Source organism: Amphiprion ocellaris, chromosome 1 (genome assembly GCF_022539595.1).
Source record: "Amphiprion ocellaris isolate individual 3 ecotype Okinawa chromosome 1, ASM2253959v1, whole genome shotgun sequence".
NCBI classification, from domain to species: domain Eukaryota; kingdom Metazoa; phylum Chordata; class Actinopteri; family Pomacentridae; genus Amphiprion; species Amphiprion ocellaris.
Window position 1 is genome coordinate 41,338,256 of NC_072766.1, and position 23,493 is coordinate 41,361,748.

The following is a 23,493-nucleotide window of genomic DNA, read 5'->3' on the forward strand; positions in this document are numbered from 1 at the left end:
TTTCAGCACTACAGCAGAGCTTTAATTTATACTGTACATACAAAACAGAAGGTTCTCCAAGAGTTACAAGTATTAAAATAGGTTTGCATTTCTATATATCAATAATGTTTACAGTGTCGCCGCCCGAAGATGGGAATTAAATGAGATCAGAGATGACAATTAACAGTATTTACAGTACAATTAATACCTACAGCGTCAACAGAACACGTACAGAGGAACCACCGGAGCGACATTTCACTGAAATCCCCTCCGTCAGATGATTCAAACCGGGGTTCCGGGGTTTACTTTTAAATTTACTGGTTAGCAACAAACCAAAAAACCTAAAACAAACCTCACATTTTCATTTCAGAGACTGCAGAGAAAGAAAAAACTGATAAAAAACAAACAAAAAAAAAAAACTCAGTGGTTTTTGTTTCACACTCTTTAAATACATCACCGAAGAGTTATGCGGATGTAAGAAAATCCAAAAAATGTGTTTTTAGAGCGAAAATTGTGAGCAGGAAGGCAGAAGAAGCAGCGACTTTACATTCTGGAGCAAAGTTCAGTTTATTCAGGTGAGATTCAAGCGGCGGCGCGACATAAAGCAGCTAAAAATGGGACAAGACTGAGTGTTTTTATTGTTTAAACGCAGTTTTCTTCAAGTCACAGGAAAAATGATGCAACTGCAGCCTTTTGTCGGGTTGTTTTTCCAAGCAAACGAAGAGGATGAGGAAGAAAAACAGCGACCGTTTCTGCACAATCATTAAATCAGTGAAAAATGTGGAGGAACAACATCCAGATTTAATATGAATCTCATGCTGATGGATCTTTACAATCATTTAATTTGCATTAAAAAAAGACTAAAATCTATTTTATTCATCATAAATTAACTGAATGTCCATTTACAAGTGAGAATTTAATCCACCAAGTTGTGATTTTTACCATTTCTTGGAGTTTTATTAGTGAGAACTGAAGTTTTTTTTGGACATTTTAATGACATTTCTTCTTTGTAAAACCTTAATTTGACCATCTGAACTCTAAATAATAATGCTTGAACTGATTTTTTTTGAGTTAAAACAACTTTAAACTAAACTAAATTCAATGAACAAACAATATTGTGTTGGAGAAATGAGCTTTTTGTCAACAATTTAAGGTATTTTGACGTCAAGATAGAGAAAAAATGAGTTACATCAACTTAAATTTAGTTTTAAAATCAACTAAGGCTGAAATTTAAGTTCAAATTACACAAAACGTTAAGTTTATGCAATGAAAATATGTTAATACAACCCATTAAAATAACGTTTGAAGCGTAAATAGTTGATCTAAACCTGTAAATTTGCTATTTTTATTTCGTTTTATTATTTTTCAGAATGTGTGAAGACCATACTAGATGATAAATTTAAGAAAAAAAAATAGAAAAGACATTTCACCAAGTGTTGAGGTTCTAACATCAGTACAATCTGATGACTGGCAAGACAAGGATCCAGTTTGATGTCAAAATGGCAATATGAGTCCATTTGGACAAGTTTTGTGTTATTTTCAACAAATTTTGAAGCTTTTTGGACAAATTTTGTGTCGTTTTGGACGCTTTTTATATATATTTTTGACCATTTTTACGTTGTCTTGTCCAGTATTTTTAGACACAGACAAACCAGGTTGGGATCTTGTCCCCATAATTTCAAATTTTTGACCAAATTCTTTTGATTTCAGTGAGAAGTTTGCTCCTGAACAATCGATGTCCCATTTTAGCTGCAGCATGTTTCGCCTTTGGATGTGATTTTATTAGTGAAAACCCAGAAAAACACTTAAAAAAAAAAAAAAAAAAAAAAGCCTTAAAAATGAAGCGTAGCCGTGAAAGCGGTGCCTCGTGTCGGAAACCAGAAGCTGAAACTGATGAAACCGATGAAAAAAATGCGTTTTGTGAGTTTAATCCTGGAATGATGACACCTTGAAATGGCTGCGGTCCAGTTTTCAGCCTGACAGAGAAGAAACGATGCGAGTTCACGTCGAGAGTCTTTTATGTTTCGGACCCAGAATACAAACATCTGGATCCACTGTTGTTCTCCGCTCCCCGTTAGCATCGATTTTGGTTTTTATTCTGCCAAAATCAGACAAGTTAAAGCTGTTAAAGCTGAGCGTCTGTGAGAGGAAGACGCTTGAGATTAGAGTAGACCTTTAGTCCTAACTAGATATTTGTGTGTTATCAAAAATAAAAGGAAATTCTCTAGAACCTGCTTTGAACTACTGTGTTTTTCTCAAACATTTAAATGCTATTATAAACTCAACATTATGAACAGGAACCGCTTCACGATGAGCCATTAGTGGAGTCAGTTTCCTCTACGTTTGTCAGGATGAGGTTTAACTCCATGTGGATGTAGCTGAAGGTAGCGGATGGACAGGTGTGTGAATGTCGGCCTCTTGTGCGTTAGTTAGTGTGTGATTGTACAATCTGCTGGATGCTCGTCTACACATTTGTGAAAATAAATACACAATTTACAAGGAAAGTCGACGGGCGTCTAGAAGCGACCAGGAGGAGGTCCGTTGAGGAAGCGAACTGAAGCGACCTAAAGAGAGACGACCTCCGGTTCCCCAGAGGTCCCACTTCACATTACGTTACCTGAGCGACTACGCCGACCTGCTGGAACATTTAGCCACTGATTCTTTAAACTAACGTCAGGGGAGCCGGCAGCAGATCCCACCCAACGAGATTCAACAACAAAAATCAGAGAGAGAGGCCGGATGCTCGGTCGGCATCTAGAAGAAGAAAGATTGAGAGAAGAAGAAGAAGCGTCTCTCTGTGTGTTTAAAGTCTGTTGTAGAGGAAGCCAGTCCGTCTCCAGGAGTCACTCGTTGACGTCCCAGATCTCCGACAGCAGCGGAGGAAGCTTCTTGTCCTGCAGGCGGAGGGCGAAGACCTGCTCCGAGTGGACGCTGCTTAGTGTACGGAGGCTCACCAGCTTCATCAGCATACGAGGGAACATCAGGTGGTCCTGAGGATGCATAAAACACTCTTTAGACCCCAACAAGGGTCAAACAGCTCACAACTAAGGAAATATGGTGGTACAATGGGTTTAATTATTTGTTGTTTGGGACCAAAATTAACTTATGTTGGATATTCTGGCTGAATTTTAATATTTTCACCCTCAAAAAAAACCTATGAAGCAATTTTAAGGGTTCAATATGTCCAGAAATGTAACACTAACAGCCATGAAAATTGGTGAAAACACAGAATTGCTTGTAGTAGAATGAAATCATTGAATGGATCCAGAAGAAGCCAGATTTATAATTATTGGTCCCTGAAAACGGAAAGAAAAGCGCAAACTTTTCCAACAAAGATGGTGTTATCATATCCCAATTACGATCCTGTAAGTGTTTATCTATGGATGGATCCATATTTCTATTAAAATACAGTCTTTGGTCCACATTTCACTAACTTTAGAAGCTCTAACATCAGTAGAATCTGATGATTGGCAAGACAAAGATCCAGTTTGACGTCAAAATGTCATTATGAGTCCATTTGGACAAGTTTTGTGTTATTTTCAACAAATTTTGAAGCTTTCTGGACATTTTTTGTGCCGTTTTGCATGCTTTTTAATTATATTTTTGACCATTTTTAAGTTGAGCTGTATCTCCATAAAGTTCCTGTAAGTGTGTGTATATGTGTATGTGTGTGTGTGTATATATATTGGAAATATTGGAAATATGTGCAATATGCGATATGGGTGTCAAGAACTGCGATATTGATATATACTGCGATATTGGTCTTTCATCCAAAGAAATACACGTTATTAAGCTCTGCTTTTACAGACCCCAAGCATGCCTCGTACATCTGTGGAATGGCGACGTGGGAAAAATAGTTCCGTGATGGCACTTGGTATCTGCCGTCGAATTCTTTCAGCATATCCAAAAAACCTTCTTTGTACACGACATTAAGGGAGAGTGTGCATTTCACAATATAACGTGTAATGGCTGCAGTGAAACCTTGGTGGCGCTTGGAAGTTTTTTCAGATGGCGTAACAGAAGAAAAACGTTCACCAGTTGTTGTCTGTGTGCTTGCCTTTCGTTTGTCTGCCTTCATCGGAGTAGCTCGTGGTGTTTTAGATTGTAAGAAAACGGCGTACAGTTCCTTGTGGTTGTGTTCGAAGTGGCTGTGCAGATTTGTAGTGTTTCCTCGCGACGTAGCCACAATGTTTCGGCATGACTTGCACAGTACTTGTGCCTGTGGCTAGTACTCCCAAATTTTGGAGGTGTGGTGTTTTTTAGGCACATGTTCATTACAGTCGTCTTTCTCATGTCCTGCCATGTTGTGTTGTGGCACTTTCCCTTTCCGCTGGGAGCACGAGGCTCGCTCTAGCCAATAGCAAAAGTGCTATTCGGGGTGGGAGGGGTTTAAGGTCGCACTCAATTGGTCACAAGAAAACGTCTATGCATGCAAAAAGCATGATTTATACATCTAAATAATCATAAAACTATCGCGCAACTTTGCGATATGGATATCGCACTTACCATTTTTTCAATATATATGCAGCCCTAGAAAAAGAACAAAAAAAAAAAAAAATTTTTTTATTTTTATATATATATATATATATATATATATATATATATATATATATATATATATATATACACACACACACTGAATTCAAAATAAATCTCCCACGGTCATAATATTTGGTGAGAACGCACATAAAAAAGTTTCCAGCAGATTTAAATGATTGAATGGCTCCAGAAGAGGATAACATTTGAATTATTGATATTTGAAGATGTTAAATGATCCAAAATTCCCCAAAATTTGGTGGTTTTATGTCTCCATAAAGTTCCTGTAAGTGTATATATATGAATGGATCCATATTTCTACTAAAATACAGTCTTTGGTCGACATTTCACCAACTTTTGAGGCTCTAAGGCTCCAGTTTTTAGATGTTTAGACTAAATGTTGATGTGGACTCATTGGTAGGAACCAGAACCTGGTGTCCATAGAGGTCTAGATGTTGGTGTTCATAGAGGTCTAGATGTTCATAGAGGTCTAGATGTTCATAGAGGTCTAGATGTTGGTGTTCATAGAGGTCTAGATGTTGGTGTTCATAGAGGTCTAGATAATCATAGAGGTCTAGATGTTCATAGAGGTCTAGAACTTTATGAAGACACAACAGCACTTTTGTTTGGAAATGTTGTACTTTCAGACCAATTTTGAGACTTTTTGGATCATTCAAAACCATTTTAAGACTAATTTTTGACATTTTTGGAGAATTTAAAATCATTCAGGACAATTATGAGACATTTTTGGACTTGGAACTGGAACCTCGTCTTGTCAAACTCTCCACACATCAGATTCTACTGATGTTAGAGCCTCAAAAGTTGGTGAAATGTTGACCAAAGACTGTATTTTAGTAGAAATATGGATCCATCCATATACAGACACTTACACGGACTTTATGGAGACATGATACCACTCATTTGGATATTTTGCATTTTTTTCCCCCATTTTCAAGGCCAAATAATTAAAGAATTGTCCTGCGAAGGATTCATTCAATCATTTAGATCTGCTGGAAAATATTCTGTGTCTTTACAAAATTTCATGGCTGTGGGAGTTTTATTTCTGGAGATGTTGAACCCTGAAACCATCCTTCTGGAGGGTGAAAACAGAATTTAACAGGTCCTAAAGCATGAAATCCTCAAAATTTGGCCACAAATATTTTACAAAACTTACTTTAGGGGCCTAATAATCAACAATTCAGTAAATTCTGAGCTAAATCTGAGACGGTGGAGCAACAATACAATCTGAAATGACACGAATTCACAACAAAAATGGCTTTTAATGTTTGAACTGTTGTTAGATGATGTAAAAAAAGCAACGATAGATGCTCACATTATCCATGAGCAGCCTCTGTAACCTGAGCTCTGACTCGTGAAGTGGAGGTGAAGCTGACACGACGTCAGTCAGGAGAAGGAGTTGGTAAAAGCTCTATACTTACATTTGGTCTCTTTATCATGATGTAGGAGCGCAGAGCGTCAACGTAGGGCTGTTGGAGTCGCTCCACCAGATCGTGATCCTGCACATTCGGACGATCTTCAGAAAAACAAAACAAAAACACAAAGATTTTAATCTCTTTTAAGTGCAGAAAATCTGATTTATTTTGGGAAAAAGTGCAAAAATTAACTCCAAGCTGCTTGTATTGGTGCTAGTTTTTCTTCACTGTGGGTTCATTTTTCACAGCAATAATAAATCCTGCATCTTTCTGAAAGCAGAATAACCTTGATTAGAAGAAGAAGAAGCTCAGCAACGTCTTTAGTGCAGAACGACACAGTTAGAATGACTGAAATCATTTTAAAAATGGCAAAAAGGTGACATTTCTTTGGTTAGTTGTTTGGCAAAAATTGAAGAAACGTCAAATCACCATTCTGAACGTTTTTCCAACTGTCACCAACACTTGGAAAAACACTTGGTGACTCTACATACTATAGATATTTAACTATTTCATTTTAAAATCCGTCTCCTCTCTGCTCTGTCTAAACACTGCCTGCAGTTCAACAGAATACTCTGAATTTTTGTGAGATGACTGTTGGTCACAGCTGAGTCCCTACCAGCTTCTCAGTTGTGTTTAGAAATGTGGAATTTTTCTATTTTTACAGAATCTGATTACTGCAAATGGTTTATTTTTTGGTAAATTTAAAAATGAGCCATGCTAAATGAAGTGATTTTGATGAAATGTCACAGTTTTGGGTTCGATTTGGTTACATTTTCCGAGTGTCCACAGATTTTATCAACACTGGTGACTCTATAAACTATAGAGATTTAACTATTTACAAGTTTAAGTTGTCTATTCTCTGCTCTGTGAAAGCACTGCCTGCAGTTTAGCCAAAAAGTCCCTGAACTTTTGTAAAATGACTGTTTATTGCAGCTTACTCAGGCTTGGCTTCTCCGTGGCACAGAGGAGCACAGAATTTTTATTTTTCTTTTGCAGTCTGATTTACATAAACAGTTTATTTTTGGCAAATTTTTAAATGAGACATGTAAAACACAGAGACTTTAAAGAAATATCTGATTAAACATCTTTGCTAAAACCAAAAGTCACACGTTGGAATCAACAGTTTCTTGGAAAGTTGAAAATCCGACAATTTCTGGCTCTGATAGATGCTGAAATTTTGGTGATTTGTCAATTAAAAAAACTCGCCTTTCAAACCTTTTTTTGGGGATTTTGAAGTCCAGAAGGTTAAATAGTTAAATGCATTCACTCTGAGTACGTTTCCACTTGAGGATTAACTGCAGGTCGTGTAGCTGTTGAGTTTCTGACCTGCAGAGAAGATGTTGATGGCGATGAGCAGGGCGTACTCGGCCTCGTCCAGGTGAAGGTCGTTCATTCCTTTTGAAAACTCAAAGATGGGGTTGATGAACTCAAACTGGAGCCCTGAGGAGGAAAGAAGGGAAAGAAAGCCACAGAAATGAAACGTTAAAGAAGGAAATATGGTTCAATAATACGGCATGAGCAGAGGGAATGTAATAAGTGGAAGCAAGTAGGGGGCAGAAACTGTGTTTAATATTTAATTGGGAGTATTGCTGTAATAGTTCAGACATGTTTAAGTGAGAAAAAAGACCATTAAATTAAAATGAAACAACTTTTCAATGATGAAACATGTTAACCCTGTAAGACCCACTGTTGCACAAATACATAAGTTTTATTTTTTTTGTAAATATTCTGATATTATTTTTGTTAATTTTTTTCTTTTCTGTTTTTGCTCATTTTCTTCTATATTTGGGTCTTACAGGGTTAAACTTGGTTGTATTTCCTCATATTTATTTATGAAACAAATCGAAGCCTCACAGTCCTCTTAAGTGAAACCTAATGCTCACATCTACGGTAAATATTTGACAGGCAGAGATGAACAAACCGACCTGCTTTGGCGAAATCCTCCTTGTTGTAGCTGAAGTCCTTCAGAAATGTGATGCTGTCGATGGTGGGGTTGTATCTCCGAGACGTCTCCAGCAGCATAATCTGGAAAAGACAAATATTAACGGTCAGAAACACTGAGTGTAGCTGTCAAAGTGACTGAGAAATCCATGTTTTTACAGCTTCTTTACGTGTACAATTTGTTAAAAAAACCAACAAACAAGTGAAGTGAAGCTGCTGTCTAATAGTTTAATAAAAACAGAGGAGAATGCTCTGATTTAATTTACTTTATTTTTTTTTGCCAATTTTCTACTTATGTTTATATTTTTAGGTCATTTTTCTACTTATGTTTATATTTTTAGGTCATTTTTCTACTTATGTTTATACTACTAGGTCATTTTTCTACTTATGTTTATATTATTAGGTCATTTTTCTACTTATGTTTATATTTTTAGGTCATTTTTCTACTTATGTTTATATTACTAGGTCATTTTACTACTTATGTTTATATTTTTAGGTCATTTTTCTACTTATGTTTATATTTTTAGGTGATTTTTCTACTTATTTTTTTATATTTTTAGGTAATATTTCTACTTATGTTTATATTTTCAGTCATTTTTCCACCTATGTTTACATTAAATCCAAATTTCTGCTCCATCTTATTTCATTTGATGAGATAAACTTGTGGTTGGGCTTTTGAGGTTGTTTTTTTTTTTCCAGTAATTAAATAAAATTAATACATAAAAAAACAAAAAGCTGCTTGGGGTTAACATTTCATGAACAACAGATCCCAAACCTCGATAGTGGACGTCTTCAGCAGAGCGATCTGATCTTCTCTGGTGAGTTCGAGGAAACCCGGAAGCTGCTTCGCAAAATCCACGATCTCCTGGACCGACATGATGGCCAGCTCGGTGAAGTGGGCGAACCGCTGCTGGCGAACTTCTCGGTTCTGCAGGTCCTGACTCTGAGGCCACGGCTGCACAAAATATGGACAGAAGTCGAGTAAATCTGACTATAAAACGTTTAAAATGAACAGCAGCAGCCGTTATGTCGCCTCTGAGTGTCTTAGAGGTAGATTTTTGCTAGATTTTTGGCTTGATTCTTCCTTTACCGTGACTTTGGGTCGGTCCAGGAAGGACCTCTTGTTGCATTGCTTCTGCATGGCCACCAGCTTCTCGATCATCTCCTGCTGCTGCGGATCCAGAGTGGCCATTTCTGGAGGTGGTGTTGGCGTCATCACGGCGGACGTTCGAGCCGTTTCCTCCTCCTGCTGCTTCTTCAGCTTCTTCAGCCGGATCTGCTCCTCAGAAAGGACGCCTGAGGGTCAGAGAGTCTTCACTAAAAACAACCTCCAGGTCAAAATAAAGTGTTTACGGTCAGAAATCATCACATTATGACAACAATTTCTACTCCATCATCTCAGATTTGACTGAAATTTGTATGCAAAATACAGATATTTAAGGAGTTTTTCTACTCATGTTTACATTTTAGGTCATATTCTTATTTATATCTATATTTTTAGGTAATATTCCTACTTATTTTTACATTTTTTTAGGTCATATTTCTACTCATGTTTACATTCTAAGTCATATTTTTTTTACTTATTTTTCTATTTATACTTTATACTTCTACCTATCTTTATATTTTAGGTCATATTTCTACTCATGTTTACTTTCTAAGTCACATTTTTCTACTTATTCTTACATTTTTAGGTCATATTTCTACTCATGTTTACATTTTAAGTCATATTTTTCTGCTTATGTTTATATTTTTAAGTCACATTTCTACTTATTTTTAGGTCATTTTTGACTTATGTTTTTATTTTTAGGTCATTTTCTACTTATTTTCATATTTTAGATCATGTTTTTACTTATTTTTATACTTTCAGGTCATATTTCTACTTATGTGTTTATTTCTAGGTCATATTTCTATTTATTTTTAGGTCACTTTTCGACATGTTTTATTTTTAGGTAATTTTTCGATTTATTTTCACATTTTAGATCATGTTTCTACTTATTTTTATGTTTTTAGGTCATATTTCTACTTATGTTCAAATTTTTATTTCATGATCAACCTATAATTCCACAGATATCATTTTAAATATTCATAGTTTGTCGCAAATTTTTTCTATATAGCAAGAAACAAAAACCTTTCAAAAGTTGCTCCTAGCTGTACCACAAAAACACTGCTGGATGGTCTAATCCAAATAAAACTCAAATAATTTCTCAAAATTTAGCTAAAAAAAAATCTCAGGTCTCAATCTAAAATTCCACAGATACTCTTTGAAATATCCTTGTTTATGGTAAAAAACTTTGGAGCAGAAGGCCGATGACGATTTGAGATGAAACGACCCTTTTCTTCATCCTCACGACTTTAATTGTGGCTGTAAACCTGCGAGGCAACCTGCAGCCAGATCTGGATGTTCAGATTCACTCACACTGCTCCAGCATGCCGGCCTCCCGACACTTGCGCAGGCGGCACTGCTGGCACTTGCGGCGCATGTACATGTCCATCTCGCAGCGGCCGTTGTTCTTGCAGGAGTACTGGGCGCTCTTGATGACGCTGCGCCGGAAGAAGCCCTTGCAGCCCTCGCAGCTCAGAACGTTGTAGTGGAAACCCGACGCCTTGTCGCCGCAGACGCTGCACACCTCGTTGCCGAGCATCTTAGGAGCCGGACCTTTCTTCCTCTTCACCGGCTGACCGTCTACGGACACATTAAAGAGAGAGACGAGGACAAATATTAGCAATCTGAAACTATGAAAGCAGCTAGAGGGTTTGAAAGGCGTGTTTTATGGTGTAAAAACTGATAAAACTACAATGTTTATAGCCAGAAACTGCAAAAAATTTAAAGAATTGTTAAATATTTTACTTTACAACAGTCTTTGAACTCATCGTGCTTCTGTTTTTTTTTTTGGGGAAAATCAGCCAGAATAAGCTAAAAATCTGGATATTTCACCTGAATCACTTTATTCCACATGTTTTATTTAATAAATCTGCAAAAATAAAGCATTTGTTTATATTTTTAGGACATATTTCTCGACTTATGTTTACATTTTTGGTCATATTTTTCCACTTCTTTTTATATTTTAGGTCATTTTTCTACTTATGTTCATATTTTTAGGTCACATTTCTATTTACTTTTAGGTTTTTAATTCATTTTTCTACTTCTGTTTATATTTTTAGGTCATTTTTCTATTTATTTTTAGGTCAGTTGTCTACTTATGTTTACATTTTAAGTCATATTTTTCTACTAGTTTTTACATTTTAGGTTATATTTCTACATATGTTTAAATTTTCAGGTCATATTCCTACTTATTTTTACATTTAAGGTAATTTTTTTACTTACTGAAATTTTTTAGGTCATATTTCTACTTATTTATATGTTTTAAATCCTATTTCTAATTATTTTTTTACATTTCTAGGTCATATTTTCTATTTATTTTTATATTTTAAGGTCATTTTTTCTACTTATGTTTATATTTTTAGGTCATATTTGTACTTATTTTTATATTTTAGGTCATTTTTCTATTTATTTTTATATTCTAAGACATAGTTTTGTTCTTGAAACTCTAAGTAGTAAAACATTCACAGTTCGTCGAAGCTAAATATTTTCAATAATTGGTCGCACATGTGAGCATCTGAAGAAAAATTCATACAATGAATAATCAAAGAAATTAAACTTGTAAAATTCTCTCTCCTCCTTCATTGTTGTCCTGTTGTCATAGCAGTGCAGGAATTTACATTGCAGTAAAAAAAATTGGTCAACAGTAAGTAAAACGGCAAAAAACAGCCCTAAAACCGCTTGAAGTTCAGGCAGTTAAAAGAAATGATTAGCTCTGGGTGTAAATTCTATCTGAAATGGCAGAGACGTGATCTCACATGAAAATTCACAGTTTGGTTTCAGAGCTGAGAGGATTTTGTGATTTGGAGGCTGCAGAGAAACTCTTTATCTAAAGCATTAATACCACACAGTAGAAAAACTGCCAACAAACAATCCTGTGTTCAGTTTCCTCCTTAAAGTACAGCGTAAAGGAGAAGGAGTTTACCAAAGACAAAGAATAATAGTGGTTAGTCTGGTCTTTAGAAGTCGTCACACCAGTCGCTGAACAAACAGCTGGACGGACATTTAGCCACGCTGATATTTTCCTTTCAGAATGATGACAGACATCCTGCTTTCTACCAACAATGACTAAAAGTAGTGATAGATACAGAAACTCTTGACTCACTCTAAGGAGGCAAGGAACTTTTTATTTCAGTTTGGTTTATAGAAGCTACTTTAAAGAAGTATGATATCATAGAAATGCTTTAAATAGAGCTGAAATCGTTACACTGTTGGTAAGAAATCAAAAGAAATAGTTTAGAAGTGTCAGTGTGTTTTTATAAGAATATACATAAACAGACTTTACCGTTACATGAAAGGCTAGCTAGTAGTTTAAACAAAAAATAAATAGTCTTTCTGTAATATGTTGCAATATTTCAGATAAATATTGTACACCATCATCAAATACAGTAACACACAAGTCAACTAGCAGTAAATAATGTATTTTTATCTGTATAAAAGGCAATTAGCTGACTTTATGTTAAACTAATGACCTAATATGCTATAATAGCTAGCTGTAGCACTAGCTAACTTGCTTAAATTCCTTGTTGATATCAGCAAAGTATCCTTGGTGAGTGGTGACTTAGTTTTATTTAATCGTCTAATACAGTAACCCGAAAGCTAACTAGCAGTAGAAATGCATTTTGTTTGTTTAAAAGGCTAACTAGCTGACTTTAACTATTAAGCTAACATGCTATATTAGCTTACTGTAGCACTAGCTAGCTTGAATTTTTGGCTAGTATCTGCTAAGGATGACTGGTGATTGATGATTTTTCATTATTGAATCATCTAATACAGGAACACACAATCCAGCTAGCGGTAAATAATGTCTGTGTAGTTTCTCATTCATCCAGGTCATGGGTATCCAAAGTTGTTTAAATCAATCCAACTGGACTTTAACAAAGTTCCTTGAAGTTCCTCTTCACTGATCTCTTAAAGTTCCTAATTTTAACACAAATTATCATTTTAAATTAAAGAAATTAATTAATTGAAAATATAAATACAAATAAACGTAACTAAATTAAATTATTATTTTTAATTAAATAAATAAATGAACTTAAAATATAAATTAAAATAAATTAAAATAAATGTAATTAAAATACATTTAATTATTTTAAATTAAACAAATGAACTTAAAATATAAATAAAAATAAATGTAATTAAATTTAAATAAAATTAATTCAATTATTATTTTTAATTAAATAGATGAACTTATAAGTATCAATAAAAATAAATAAAACAAATTTAGTTACATTTAAATAAAATAAATGAAATTATTATTTAAAATAATAATATAAATAATAATAAATATTTTAAAAAATCTAATAATCATATTTACATGATTTCAGCAGGTTCAGTTTGAAAGTTTAACATCACAAAGGACACAATTTAATTGTAGTTTCAGCATTATGCGATAAAAACCAGCAGGAACAATGATGATAACTGCAGTTATTTATTATGATAATCAGTGTTCAGGCTGATGAAAAGCAGAAAATAAATGTTTGGATCAGAGCATCATCCCATTTTCAAAATAAAGCTAATAATCTACATAAGTTTGTACTGATAAAACGACTTTCTACAATGACATTATAACAACAGACTACAACTATAACACAACTGTAGTCTGAGAGGATTTAATTACCCTCTAAATGTGGTCACTTCCGTCTTGTGTTCATATTATATTGATGCCTAAAATATATGTATATATTTTAAGAGAAAACAGACGATGTTTTTACCCTCCTGTTGTCTCACCTGTGCTGCCAGATGTGTCTCCTGCAGCTGGATCCAGCTTGATGTCGCCGGGCTCCACCGGCAGAGGGCTGTTCATGTTGGGCAGCGGAGGTCCGTTGTGGGGGAAGTCATCCGGCTGGGAGAGGTCGGTCAGGGACAGCAGGCCGTCGTGCTTCATTGCGGCGCTTCCACCGCTCTCCTCAACCATGCAGTCCAGCTGCAGCTCAGAGGCCCCTCCAAACACCTTACTCTCATCTGCAACGGCAAACAAACAACCGCTGCTCAATGCCACGTCTCCGCTCACCTTTATCACAGATCTGACGGCAGTCCAAAACAAATGCTCAGAAAAAAACAGAGGAGTAAAGACTGCGAGTTCAGCTGGAGCCCCTATTTGGTTAAAGAAGAAAGAAACAAGCAGCCACGTGCCTCAAATAGACGTCAGAGAAAAAGTCGTAAATACAGAAAAATACAGCGACTATGTAAAGTATTCATCACACACGGATTGAACAGAACTTTTTAAATCCAGAAACAATTTCTCAGTTGGACTGAGGTCTTCACATCATGATGCTGCCACCACCATGTTTCACATCATGATGCTGCCACCACCATGCTTCACATCATGATGCTGCCACCACCATGCTTCACATCATGATGCTGCCACCACCATGCTTCACATCATGATGCTGCCACCACCATGCTTCACATCATGGTGCTGCCACCACCATGCTTCACATCATGATGCTGCCACCACCATGTTTCACATCATGATGCTGCCACCACCATGCTTCACATCATGATGCTGCCACCACCATGCTTCACATCATGATGCTGCCACCACCATGCTTCACATCATGATGCTGCCACCACCATGCTTCACATCATGATGCTGCCACCACCATGCTTCACATCATGATGCTGCCACCACCATGCTTCACATCATGATGCTGCCACCACCATGTTTCACATCATGATGCTGCCACCACCATGTTTCACATCATGATGCTGCCACCACCATGCTTCACATCATGATGCTGCCACCACCATGCTTCACATCATGATGCTGCCACCACGTTTCACATCATGATGCTGCCACCTCCATGTTTCACATCATGATGCTGCCACCACCATGTTTCACATCATGATGCTGCCACCACCATGTTTCACATCATGATGCTGCCACCACCGTGCTTCACGTCATGATGGTGTGTTTGTGATGATGTTCAGTGTTTTGTGTCCATCAAACATATCATCTAGTCTGATGACCATAAAGCTCCATCCTGGTCTCCTCAGACCAAAGAACCTTCTTCCAGGTGTCTTCAGAGTCTCCACATGTCTTCTGGTGAACTGTAGTCCAGATTTAATTGGAGCTTTTTCCAACAGAGTCTTTCTCTTTGTCTTCATAAAGCTTTGACTGGTGAAGAACAGACAACAGTTGTTGGATGAACAGTCTCTAACATCTCAGCTGCTGAAGCTGGAACTCCTTCAGAGGAGTCATAGCAGTCTTGGTGGCCTCCCTCTCTAGTCTCTTTCTTCTCGGTCTCTCAGTTTTTGAGGACGTCCTGCTCTAGTCAGATTTATTCATGTTCCATCTTCCTTCCATTTCTTAATGATGGATTTAACTGGACTCCAGGAGATCTTCAGGAACTTGGAAATGTTCTTGTATCGTCCTGACTGATGCTTTTCAACAACCTTTTACAGAGTTTTCAGAGTGTTCTTCAGTCTTCATGTTGCAGTTCTATCCAGAAGAACTGATTCCAGATACAAGAGTCTTTATACTACAATCACTGACCTCAGATGATCTACGTTTATCCGTTTAAAGATAAGATAAGATAAGATAAGATAAAGTTCTTTATTTCTCCCCACTCCAGGGGAAATTTACATTGTTACAGCAGCTTTATTTACAATATATACAAGGGTGGCAAAAATTTTTTAACAGAAAAAATAAAAATAAAAATAAAGTTTAAAAGTGCAGAGATGTGCAGTGCAAGAATGGGTGAATACTTATGAAATCACACATTTTACATTTTGTATTCCAAATCAATTGACATAATTTTGTACAAATCTGTTCTCACTTTGGTCTCAAGTCATTTTTTGTAAATTCTTTTTTAAAAAGCCAAATTAAAATGACAAAACTTCCATGAGGGGTGAATACAACCAATGAGCACTGTAGATAGCACATTTTAAGACCACAGCCTGTACATTTAGGCCTAAAGAATGTAACAAAGAGTTTATATAAACACAGTGAGCTCTACCAGTTTGATCTCATGCACGATTAATAAGTTGTTCCTCTTACCATGACCAACATCTGGGATATCAGTCACAGACAGCGTGGACATCTTCTGCACAGCAGCTTGTCATTACGAAATCAACGTGTACCTGTACAAAAAAAAGGAGAAACACGCTCAAACACAATGGCAGCATTATATAGAATAACCCAAAGCATGCCTCAACCAAAGCAAAAATGTTTGCTTGCATCCGCCCCCTCTCCAAGGAAATCCAGCTACATAAGAGCTCCTTTTGATGGGATAGAGAGTCTTTTCTTGCTCCGCGGCGCTGGAGATGTTTTCTGGCCAGAAGTCAATCCACTATCTGGCACAAACTAGTAAAAAAAAAGACCTAGTTCGATGATAAATTTGAAGTTCTGGAAGATTCTAATCTACTTTTGATTCTAGAGTTTCCAATTTTTGCTCGGTTTTGCTGGAAGAAACTAAGGATTTCCAAAGATGAAATGAACATTAACACCACGTCTGAAGAACTTACAAATGTGAGAATCCGACTCCTGTGAAGCTGTGTGGCTGCATGAAAGTCGTTTACGCATTAAAAGCAGGGATGTGGTGAACTGACAGGGCGGCGTTGTGATCTCGCAGCAGCTCAACGCGGTTCTTAGAAAGATTCGAAATAGGAAAAAAAAAGTCTTGGAATGGAGTCAGACCGTGCCCATGAAAAATGTGCGTAGAGGGAAGCCAAAGTGGACACAAAAGCAGAAATGAAAGTCTGTCATGTGCCACATAAGGATAGATTTCAGGAAACTGATTCAGCAGACACACTAGCAGGATTTTATGGCTATTCTTAACCCGCCTGCAAGACAGAACGCCCAGTTCGGAAATGTCATCTTTGTGCAACTTCTGCGACATAAGATGACTCCTAAAAATATCCAATATGTTCATAGTTATGTGATATAAAACCAATTTGTACTTGACATTATTTTAAGACAAATCCATACGATGTCAAATGTAACAGACATGCAATAAGTTCCACCTTAATGGAGGCTAATATATTCAGTTTTTGTGGCATCTTACGGCACTGTTGTTGGATTTAGGACCGTTTTTGATATTTACTCTGTTCTCTCTAATGTAAAAATGGTTAGTAAAATAACCAGATGTTAATGCAGAAAAGAGTGAACTAAATATTTGATTAATTAAGCTGCTTTTGTCACATTGATGTGAACACAAAAACTCTACAATATGGTCAATAAATTGGAATATAGAGAGTAGATAGCTAATAAAATCAGACAAATAGTGAGTAAACAGCACAGAAAAATCTCCAAAAACTGTCAAATTTTACTCTAAACTAATAAACAAATGACACAAATTCTTATTTTCTTTGCTTTATTATCTTTACCTCACTGAGTTAAAGCTAAATATGTCAGAAACTAGAGTACTACTGCAAGACTTCCCGACCTGTTTGGTATAAATACACAGTTCTAGACATCCTGAGGATTTCTGTGCACATTAAAGGTGTTTCAACAAGCAACATGGACACAGTTGATTGCGTATGCCCGCTTCAAATTACATAACTCTGCCCAGATTATGTTCAGCAGAAATCAAAAAAGGGAAAACCCATAATAAACTGAACTCAGCTGCTCTGGCATGGCTCCACTGATACGCTTTAAATACACAGTAAACCGGTAAAACGGTTGAAGATAAAAGCATTCACGGGGGAGGCAATAAGGAAGCCGACACTTCTGTGAGCATAAAGGTAGTCTTTGTAGATTTTTAATAACAGCAGCTACGGCCGTGTTTGCGTAGCGTTTAGCTAATATTGCGCTAAATTGAGGCAATGAACAACAACGCTCACAATGTTACCTCTACTGAAACAAGAAGACATTTTTGAGAACAAAAACAGCCCCACTTAGCTGGAATTAACCTCCAGCAGTGACTCTGTGACAGCCCCAGTGTTGTTCTGACCTTACCTCTGAAGCTGACGTCTTATTTATCGCCCATCCATCTTGCCCATGTGAGTCCACAACCTCAGTCTGTCGATATTTCGGCGCTGACGGACGACTAGCCGGCCCGACGAGCCTCAGAGGATGCCAGAACCCCCCGTGACTTATTGGGCAGACGTTTAATGACTCGGTGTCTTGAAGAGGGTGAGTAGGAAAGAGTCCCTTCCTACAATGCCCTATGGGAGACAGGAGGGAAAACAGAGGGAGGAGGAGGAGGCAGGGTGAAAGAGGGAACACCACAGGTTACTATTGGTCATTTGCATCGCTGTTAAACCTCACAGGACGGCCTTTTTTTCCTCCAAAGCATTTAAAGCTGCACAAGCTAACCCATCTTTCAATCTCAACTCTCAAAGGCTTTTTCCTCAAAGATTTACAAGCAGAAAAGTCACAAAAACAACATAACTGACCAACAGTGATCAATAATAACAATAATGAATGTCTCAACCTGAAATTTCTTTAGAAAAATAAACTCAGTTTCAGCAACATTCAGCCTCAGTTTATCATTTCCACATTACAACTTCCAGATCACAGAGTATCTACAAAGGAACACAACATTTAGTCACCTGGAACTGAACCATGGAGGATTTTACTTTACGGTCAAAACAACAAGAGAAGAAAAAGAAAGACAAAAATAAGACAAAATATTACAAAAATGAGACGCATAATGACAAAAAAAATGAGCCAAAGACTAAGAGATGAGACGAACGACACAAAACGAAAGAGATGAAAAATTAGACAAAAAAGTTGAAAAACAACAAAAAACTGACAAACGACAAAAACGAGGCAAAAATGGCAAAAGCGAGAAACAAAACAACAAAAAAGCAAAACACAAAACAACAAAAATATGACAAAAAACACAAGCGAGACAAAAATGAAAGAGAAAATGACAAAAACAAGAGACGAACAACAAAAGTCAGACAAATAACTTCAAAAACAAGACAAAATATTACAAGAATGAGACGCATAATGACAAACAAATGAGACAAATGACAAAAAAGAGACAAACGACATGAAACAAGAGACAAAAAAATTAGACAAAAAAAGTGACAAAGCAACTGAAAGATGGACAAACGACATAAAAATTACACAAACGACACAAGTGAGACTAAAATAACACAAAACAACAAAAATTATTCACAAAATGAATAAAGCAAACACAAAATGACAAAAATATGACAAAAAACACAAGCAAGACAAAAAGATAACAGAAAATGACAAAACCAAGAGACGAACAACAAAAGTCAGATGAAAAACAACAAAAACAAGACAAAATATTACAAAAACGAGACACAAAACGACAAAAAAATGAGACAAAATGAGCGGTCTTGGGTTTGAGTCCGACTCACGGCCATTTACTTCATGTCTTTGGATCACATTTCCTGTCTCTCGCTCCACTGCCCTCTATAATAAAGGCTAAAAAGACCCAAAAAAACGACCTTAAAATAAAAAATAGATGATAGAATAATAACTGAAAGGTAAATCCTCCAACCTGGACGTACCGAGATTCAAAGCGGATCTAATGAGAAACCACAAAACAATACGTCAAACGTCACGCCAACATAAATAAGTCTGATTTATGGCCAACAAGAAGCAGCTAGAACAAGCTGTGTAAACTGTTTAAGAGGAAATATTCACACTAAATGAATAATTCTGTTTTGCGTGTCGCCTCGTGTCATCTCCACTCCGATGTCTCTGTTAAAGTCCAATGTCCCCTGAACCTTATCAGTCAGTCACCTTTGTCCGTTTGCATGTTTTCATAGGAGACTGGATATAAAATGAGAGCACCAGCAAAGATCAATACGGCACGAAATGAACATGATGTTGTCGGCCTCGCATTATTACTTTGGGGCTTATCGCTGATTTAAAGTAAATAATCTACACGCACAGCATGTTTCCAGGTCTGGTTTAGTCATTAGATACTTCCAGTCGATTACATTGGAAGGAATAAAGTTCTTCCTCCAGCTCCCTCTGTCCAACATCACAGTCAAAACTTCCTTTGTCTTCCAGACCAGTGTCTTCTTCTAGAACCTTCCGAGAGTATCAGGTTTCCATGACGACTAACTGCTTCGTTCTGTCTCACCTGGGCTAGTCTACGTTGCCAAATGATGGTTGGCAAGCGTGGATGTGAGCTGTATAGCGACTTGTTGGCGAGGTGTGACTTCCAGGAGATGTTTTGTACTATCAGTAACATTCTGGTATAAGTGGTATAAAGGTGCTTTTCCATTAGCACCTACTCAGCTCGACTCTACTTGGTTTGTGAGGTTTTCCATTAGGATGTAGTATCTGGTACCAGGTACTATTTTATTACCTACTCAGCCGGGGTTCCAAGCGAGCCGAGTCAAACCCATAATGTGACATCTGCAGACTAGACCACTGATTGGACAGGGACTCCTTCACGAAAACCGGTGAGTGTTTTGTGACTTCAAGAAATTTTCGCATTACTTATTCCATTGGTGGCGAGCTCACTTTGAACAAACGAGTATATTTTGAAAGTAACATCATTGTCTCCTGTATGCAGCCAATAAGCTAGCTAGTTAGCCATTAACGCTAACTCCCTGGCTGGGCCGCCGTGCTATGACGACGCCACCCACAATGAAGTGGTACTCGAGTCGAACCAAGTAGGTGCTAGGTTGGTTTGTGAGGTTTTCCATTAGGATGTAGTACCTGGTAGCAGGTACTATTTTAGTTTCTACTCGGCCGGGGTTCCAAGCGAGCTGAGCTGATAATGTGACGTCTACAGAGTGCAGGCCACTGATTGGATAGAGGGTGACGGCACACGAGACCTGTACTGTGGGTGAATGAAGAGGTCGAGACTTTTCTGTCTTTGGTGGTGGACCAAAGAATACAGAGGGAGTTAAACGGAAAGTATATCAGGAGGTCTCCGAGCGGATGGCCGCCCACCGATAGAGTAGGACAATGAAGCAGTGTCGGTTAGGGTTAGTCCATCAAGGATCACAACGGCTGGAGTGGGTCAAACCGAAGGTGTTGGAAGTGGTTTAGCAAATGGATGCCATTTACAGACACCGACCGGGAAGCAACGGGAAGAGAGTGGCCTCGACTCTGCCACTGCTTTATTCAAGACCATGTTCGAGGACGGTGAGTGTTTGCGACTCCACCCACGATGAGGTGGCACTCAATCGTAATGGAAAACGAACTAAATCGAGTCGAGCCAAGTAGGTGCTAGTGGAAAAGCACCTTAAGTATCTCCGTTAGTGACCAGGAGCCAGATCGATAAGCAAGATGGATTCCACTGACGCTTTGGTTGCCATTTTCATTGGAGATAACCATATTTTTGACAGAGAGTTTAATGCTCCCCAAGCTTTACCAATTTTTGTTTCTATATCATGTGCTGTGTTGGTGTAGCCTCCAAGATCTAGGAAATCGTCAACTTTTTCAATTTCTGACCCATCCAGTGCATGCGATGTCTCCTCAGATGTTGGGTTAAGGTGCATGAACTTCGTCCAATCTGTCTTGTTTCTCTCTCTATCCGATGCAGAAGGTCTTCTGCTTCACTGAGAGTGTTTTCCAGGAGGGCGATCATCTGGGAGGACTTCTTCAGGGGGGTCTTCTACTTTGATGACGCTTTAGGGTCAGACCATCGAAGGGCAAGATTGCATTACTCGGTGCCTTGTCTAAGCAGATGATGAAGAGGAAAGGAGCTAGAGGGTCTCCTTGAAGTAGAGAAGAGGTCTGTGTTGCCCTCAGGAGTCTTGACTACTGCAGAAGTGTTGACATACATAACTTTCACTGCTTCAGCAACAGGTGGTTGGATTCCATATGCCAGCAGAATTTGGAACATTTTGTTTCTGTCAATTGAGTCGAATGCCTTCTTGAAATCAATGAAAACCAGTACGGCTTCTTTCTTGAGGTTATAAACTTTAAAGTTTGAATATTACGCATTAGCATCTAACATAAAAGACTTTGCAGATATCTTTTGGTTTCTGACAACCTGTTGGACCAAATAAACTAGTTTCAGATGCAAACCTGGGCACTGAAAAATTGCAGAAAGGACTGCGAGCGTCAGCAACCGTTTGGACTGTGAGAAAAAACTGTGCCCATCAGTGTTCAAATAATCAGCACGAATGGGTGGGAAATGTCCTTTTCTTAAAGTCTCAGAGGAAGAACGGATGCAAAATGTACTGCCACGCTCAGCAACAAACTCGGTGCGAAAGGACAGAGTCAGTGTTTTCCAGCTCCACTTTAAACCTACGTTCCCATGATGGAAGAAGAAGTTCACTGAGTGTTTGCAGACCCACCCAGATGTTTTCACTTCTTCTCACAGCACACTTCTGCTCAGGTTCCCATCTGGGTGGAGCTGTGGTGGGATTTATATCAGGTTATATCAGCCAGCTAATGGACATAAAAAGGATGTCAGACATCCAGCCCTGACAGCAGGTACAACAGATGTCCCCTCTGTTAACACACCGAGCAAAACAAGTGAAAGCAGCACAGCAGGAAGATCAGGAGGTTTTCACTTCCACACTGTCAACAAGCACGTTCAGCAGAAGCACAGACGTGAAACCCAAACAGCCTGGGTGACTTCTGTGGAGCTAAATTAGCCTCTGAGCAGTTAGCTTTTATGCTTCTGAGCTGACTGTTCGCGTTGTTTTTGCAAATCTTGTTATGTAAACAGCCCAGAGAACGGGTGAAAACGTGAACACAGCTGACAGGACGAGTTCTGACCAGCTGCTTATTGTAAATGTTGTTTTGACCACGTCCTGCTGCTAACATTAGCTTAGTTAGTTAACCAGGCTATTGTCATTTAACTGGAAGCTCCGGATAAACAACTAAGCTACGAGCTGAAAACAGTAGCCAGCGAACGTTAACAGCCAGTTAGTTAAATGCGACAACTCTCCTGCTTTCAAACTGTGTTTGTGATTAAATAGAAATAAGGAGAGATTAGCTTCATGGTCGATCCGAACGGGGGCCAGTTAGCCGAAAGCAACTCCCTGTTAACAACCTCAACTTAGCCGGCTAAGCTAGCTTCATGCTACAGATTCCATCAAAAAAAAAAAAACACTTTCAGAAATGACAGGAAGCCAAAGTTTTCACCTGCCGGAGAGTTTCTGACGTCGCGGCTACTTGATAAATCGGGGCAGGCAGCTCCGTCCGACCATGGCTCCCTGACAGCGGCTCTGACAATCGAAGCTAACGCGTTAGCCGCTACTTAGTTAGCGTCGCTACGTCATGTGACTGAGCGGCCCCGGGGAACTCCCACTGCGGCTGCGCAGTGGGACAGGTTTGATCTGGCTCAGAGCCAGAAACAACAAGCGTTTATTACCTGGTGTTTGGTCTGATAAATTAAATGAAATAAAATTAAATGAAATAAAATTAAATTAAATTAAATTAAATTAAATTAAATTAAATTAAATTAAATTAAATTAAATTAAATTAAATTAAATTAAATTAAATTAAATCAAAAATGATGTTTAGTCTGATAAATCGACTGTATCAATAAAATAAAATTAAATTAAATTAAAAAAATGGTCTGATAAATAGACTGCATGAATAACATAACATACAATTAAATTTAAAAAAATGATGTTTGGTCTGACAAATAGACTGTATAA

General features: G+C 37.7%; 1 protein-coding gene across 2 annotated transcripts; it reads right to left on the reverse strand.

The window, feature by feature from the left end:
* nr1h3 (nuclear receptor subfamily 1, group H, member 3) lies at positions 1 to 23,119 on the reverse strand. 2 transcript variants are annotated; one of them, XM_023274082.3, is made up of 11 exons: positions 22,976 to 23,119; positions 17,891 to 18,099; positions 15,992 to 16,074; positions 13,720 to 13,953; positions 10,306 to 10,572; positions 8,980 to 9,185; positions 8,665 to 8,844; positions 7,874 to 7,973; positions 7,275 to 7,388; positions 5,955 to 6,049; positions 1 to 2,969 (listed from the first exon to the last, which is right to left on the reverse strand). In XM_023274082.3, exons 3-11 carry the CDS (start codon positions 16,032 to 16,034, stop codon positions 2,823 to 2,825), a joined length of 1,386 nt encoding a protein of 461 aa, XP_023129850.1. In that variant the 5' UTR covers positions 16,035 to 16,074; positions 17,891 to 18,099; positions 22,976 to 23,119; the 3' UTR covers positions 1 to 2,822. The 2 variants fall into 2 exon arrangements, with proteins under 2 accessions (XP_023129850.1, XP_023129851.1); XM_023274083.3 differs by lacking the exon at positions 22,976 to 23,119 and adding an exon at positions 19,423 to 19,600.
* Positions 23,120 to 23,493: the final 374 nt, after the last annotated feature.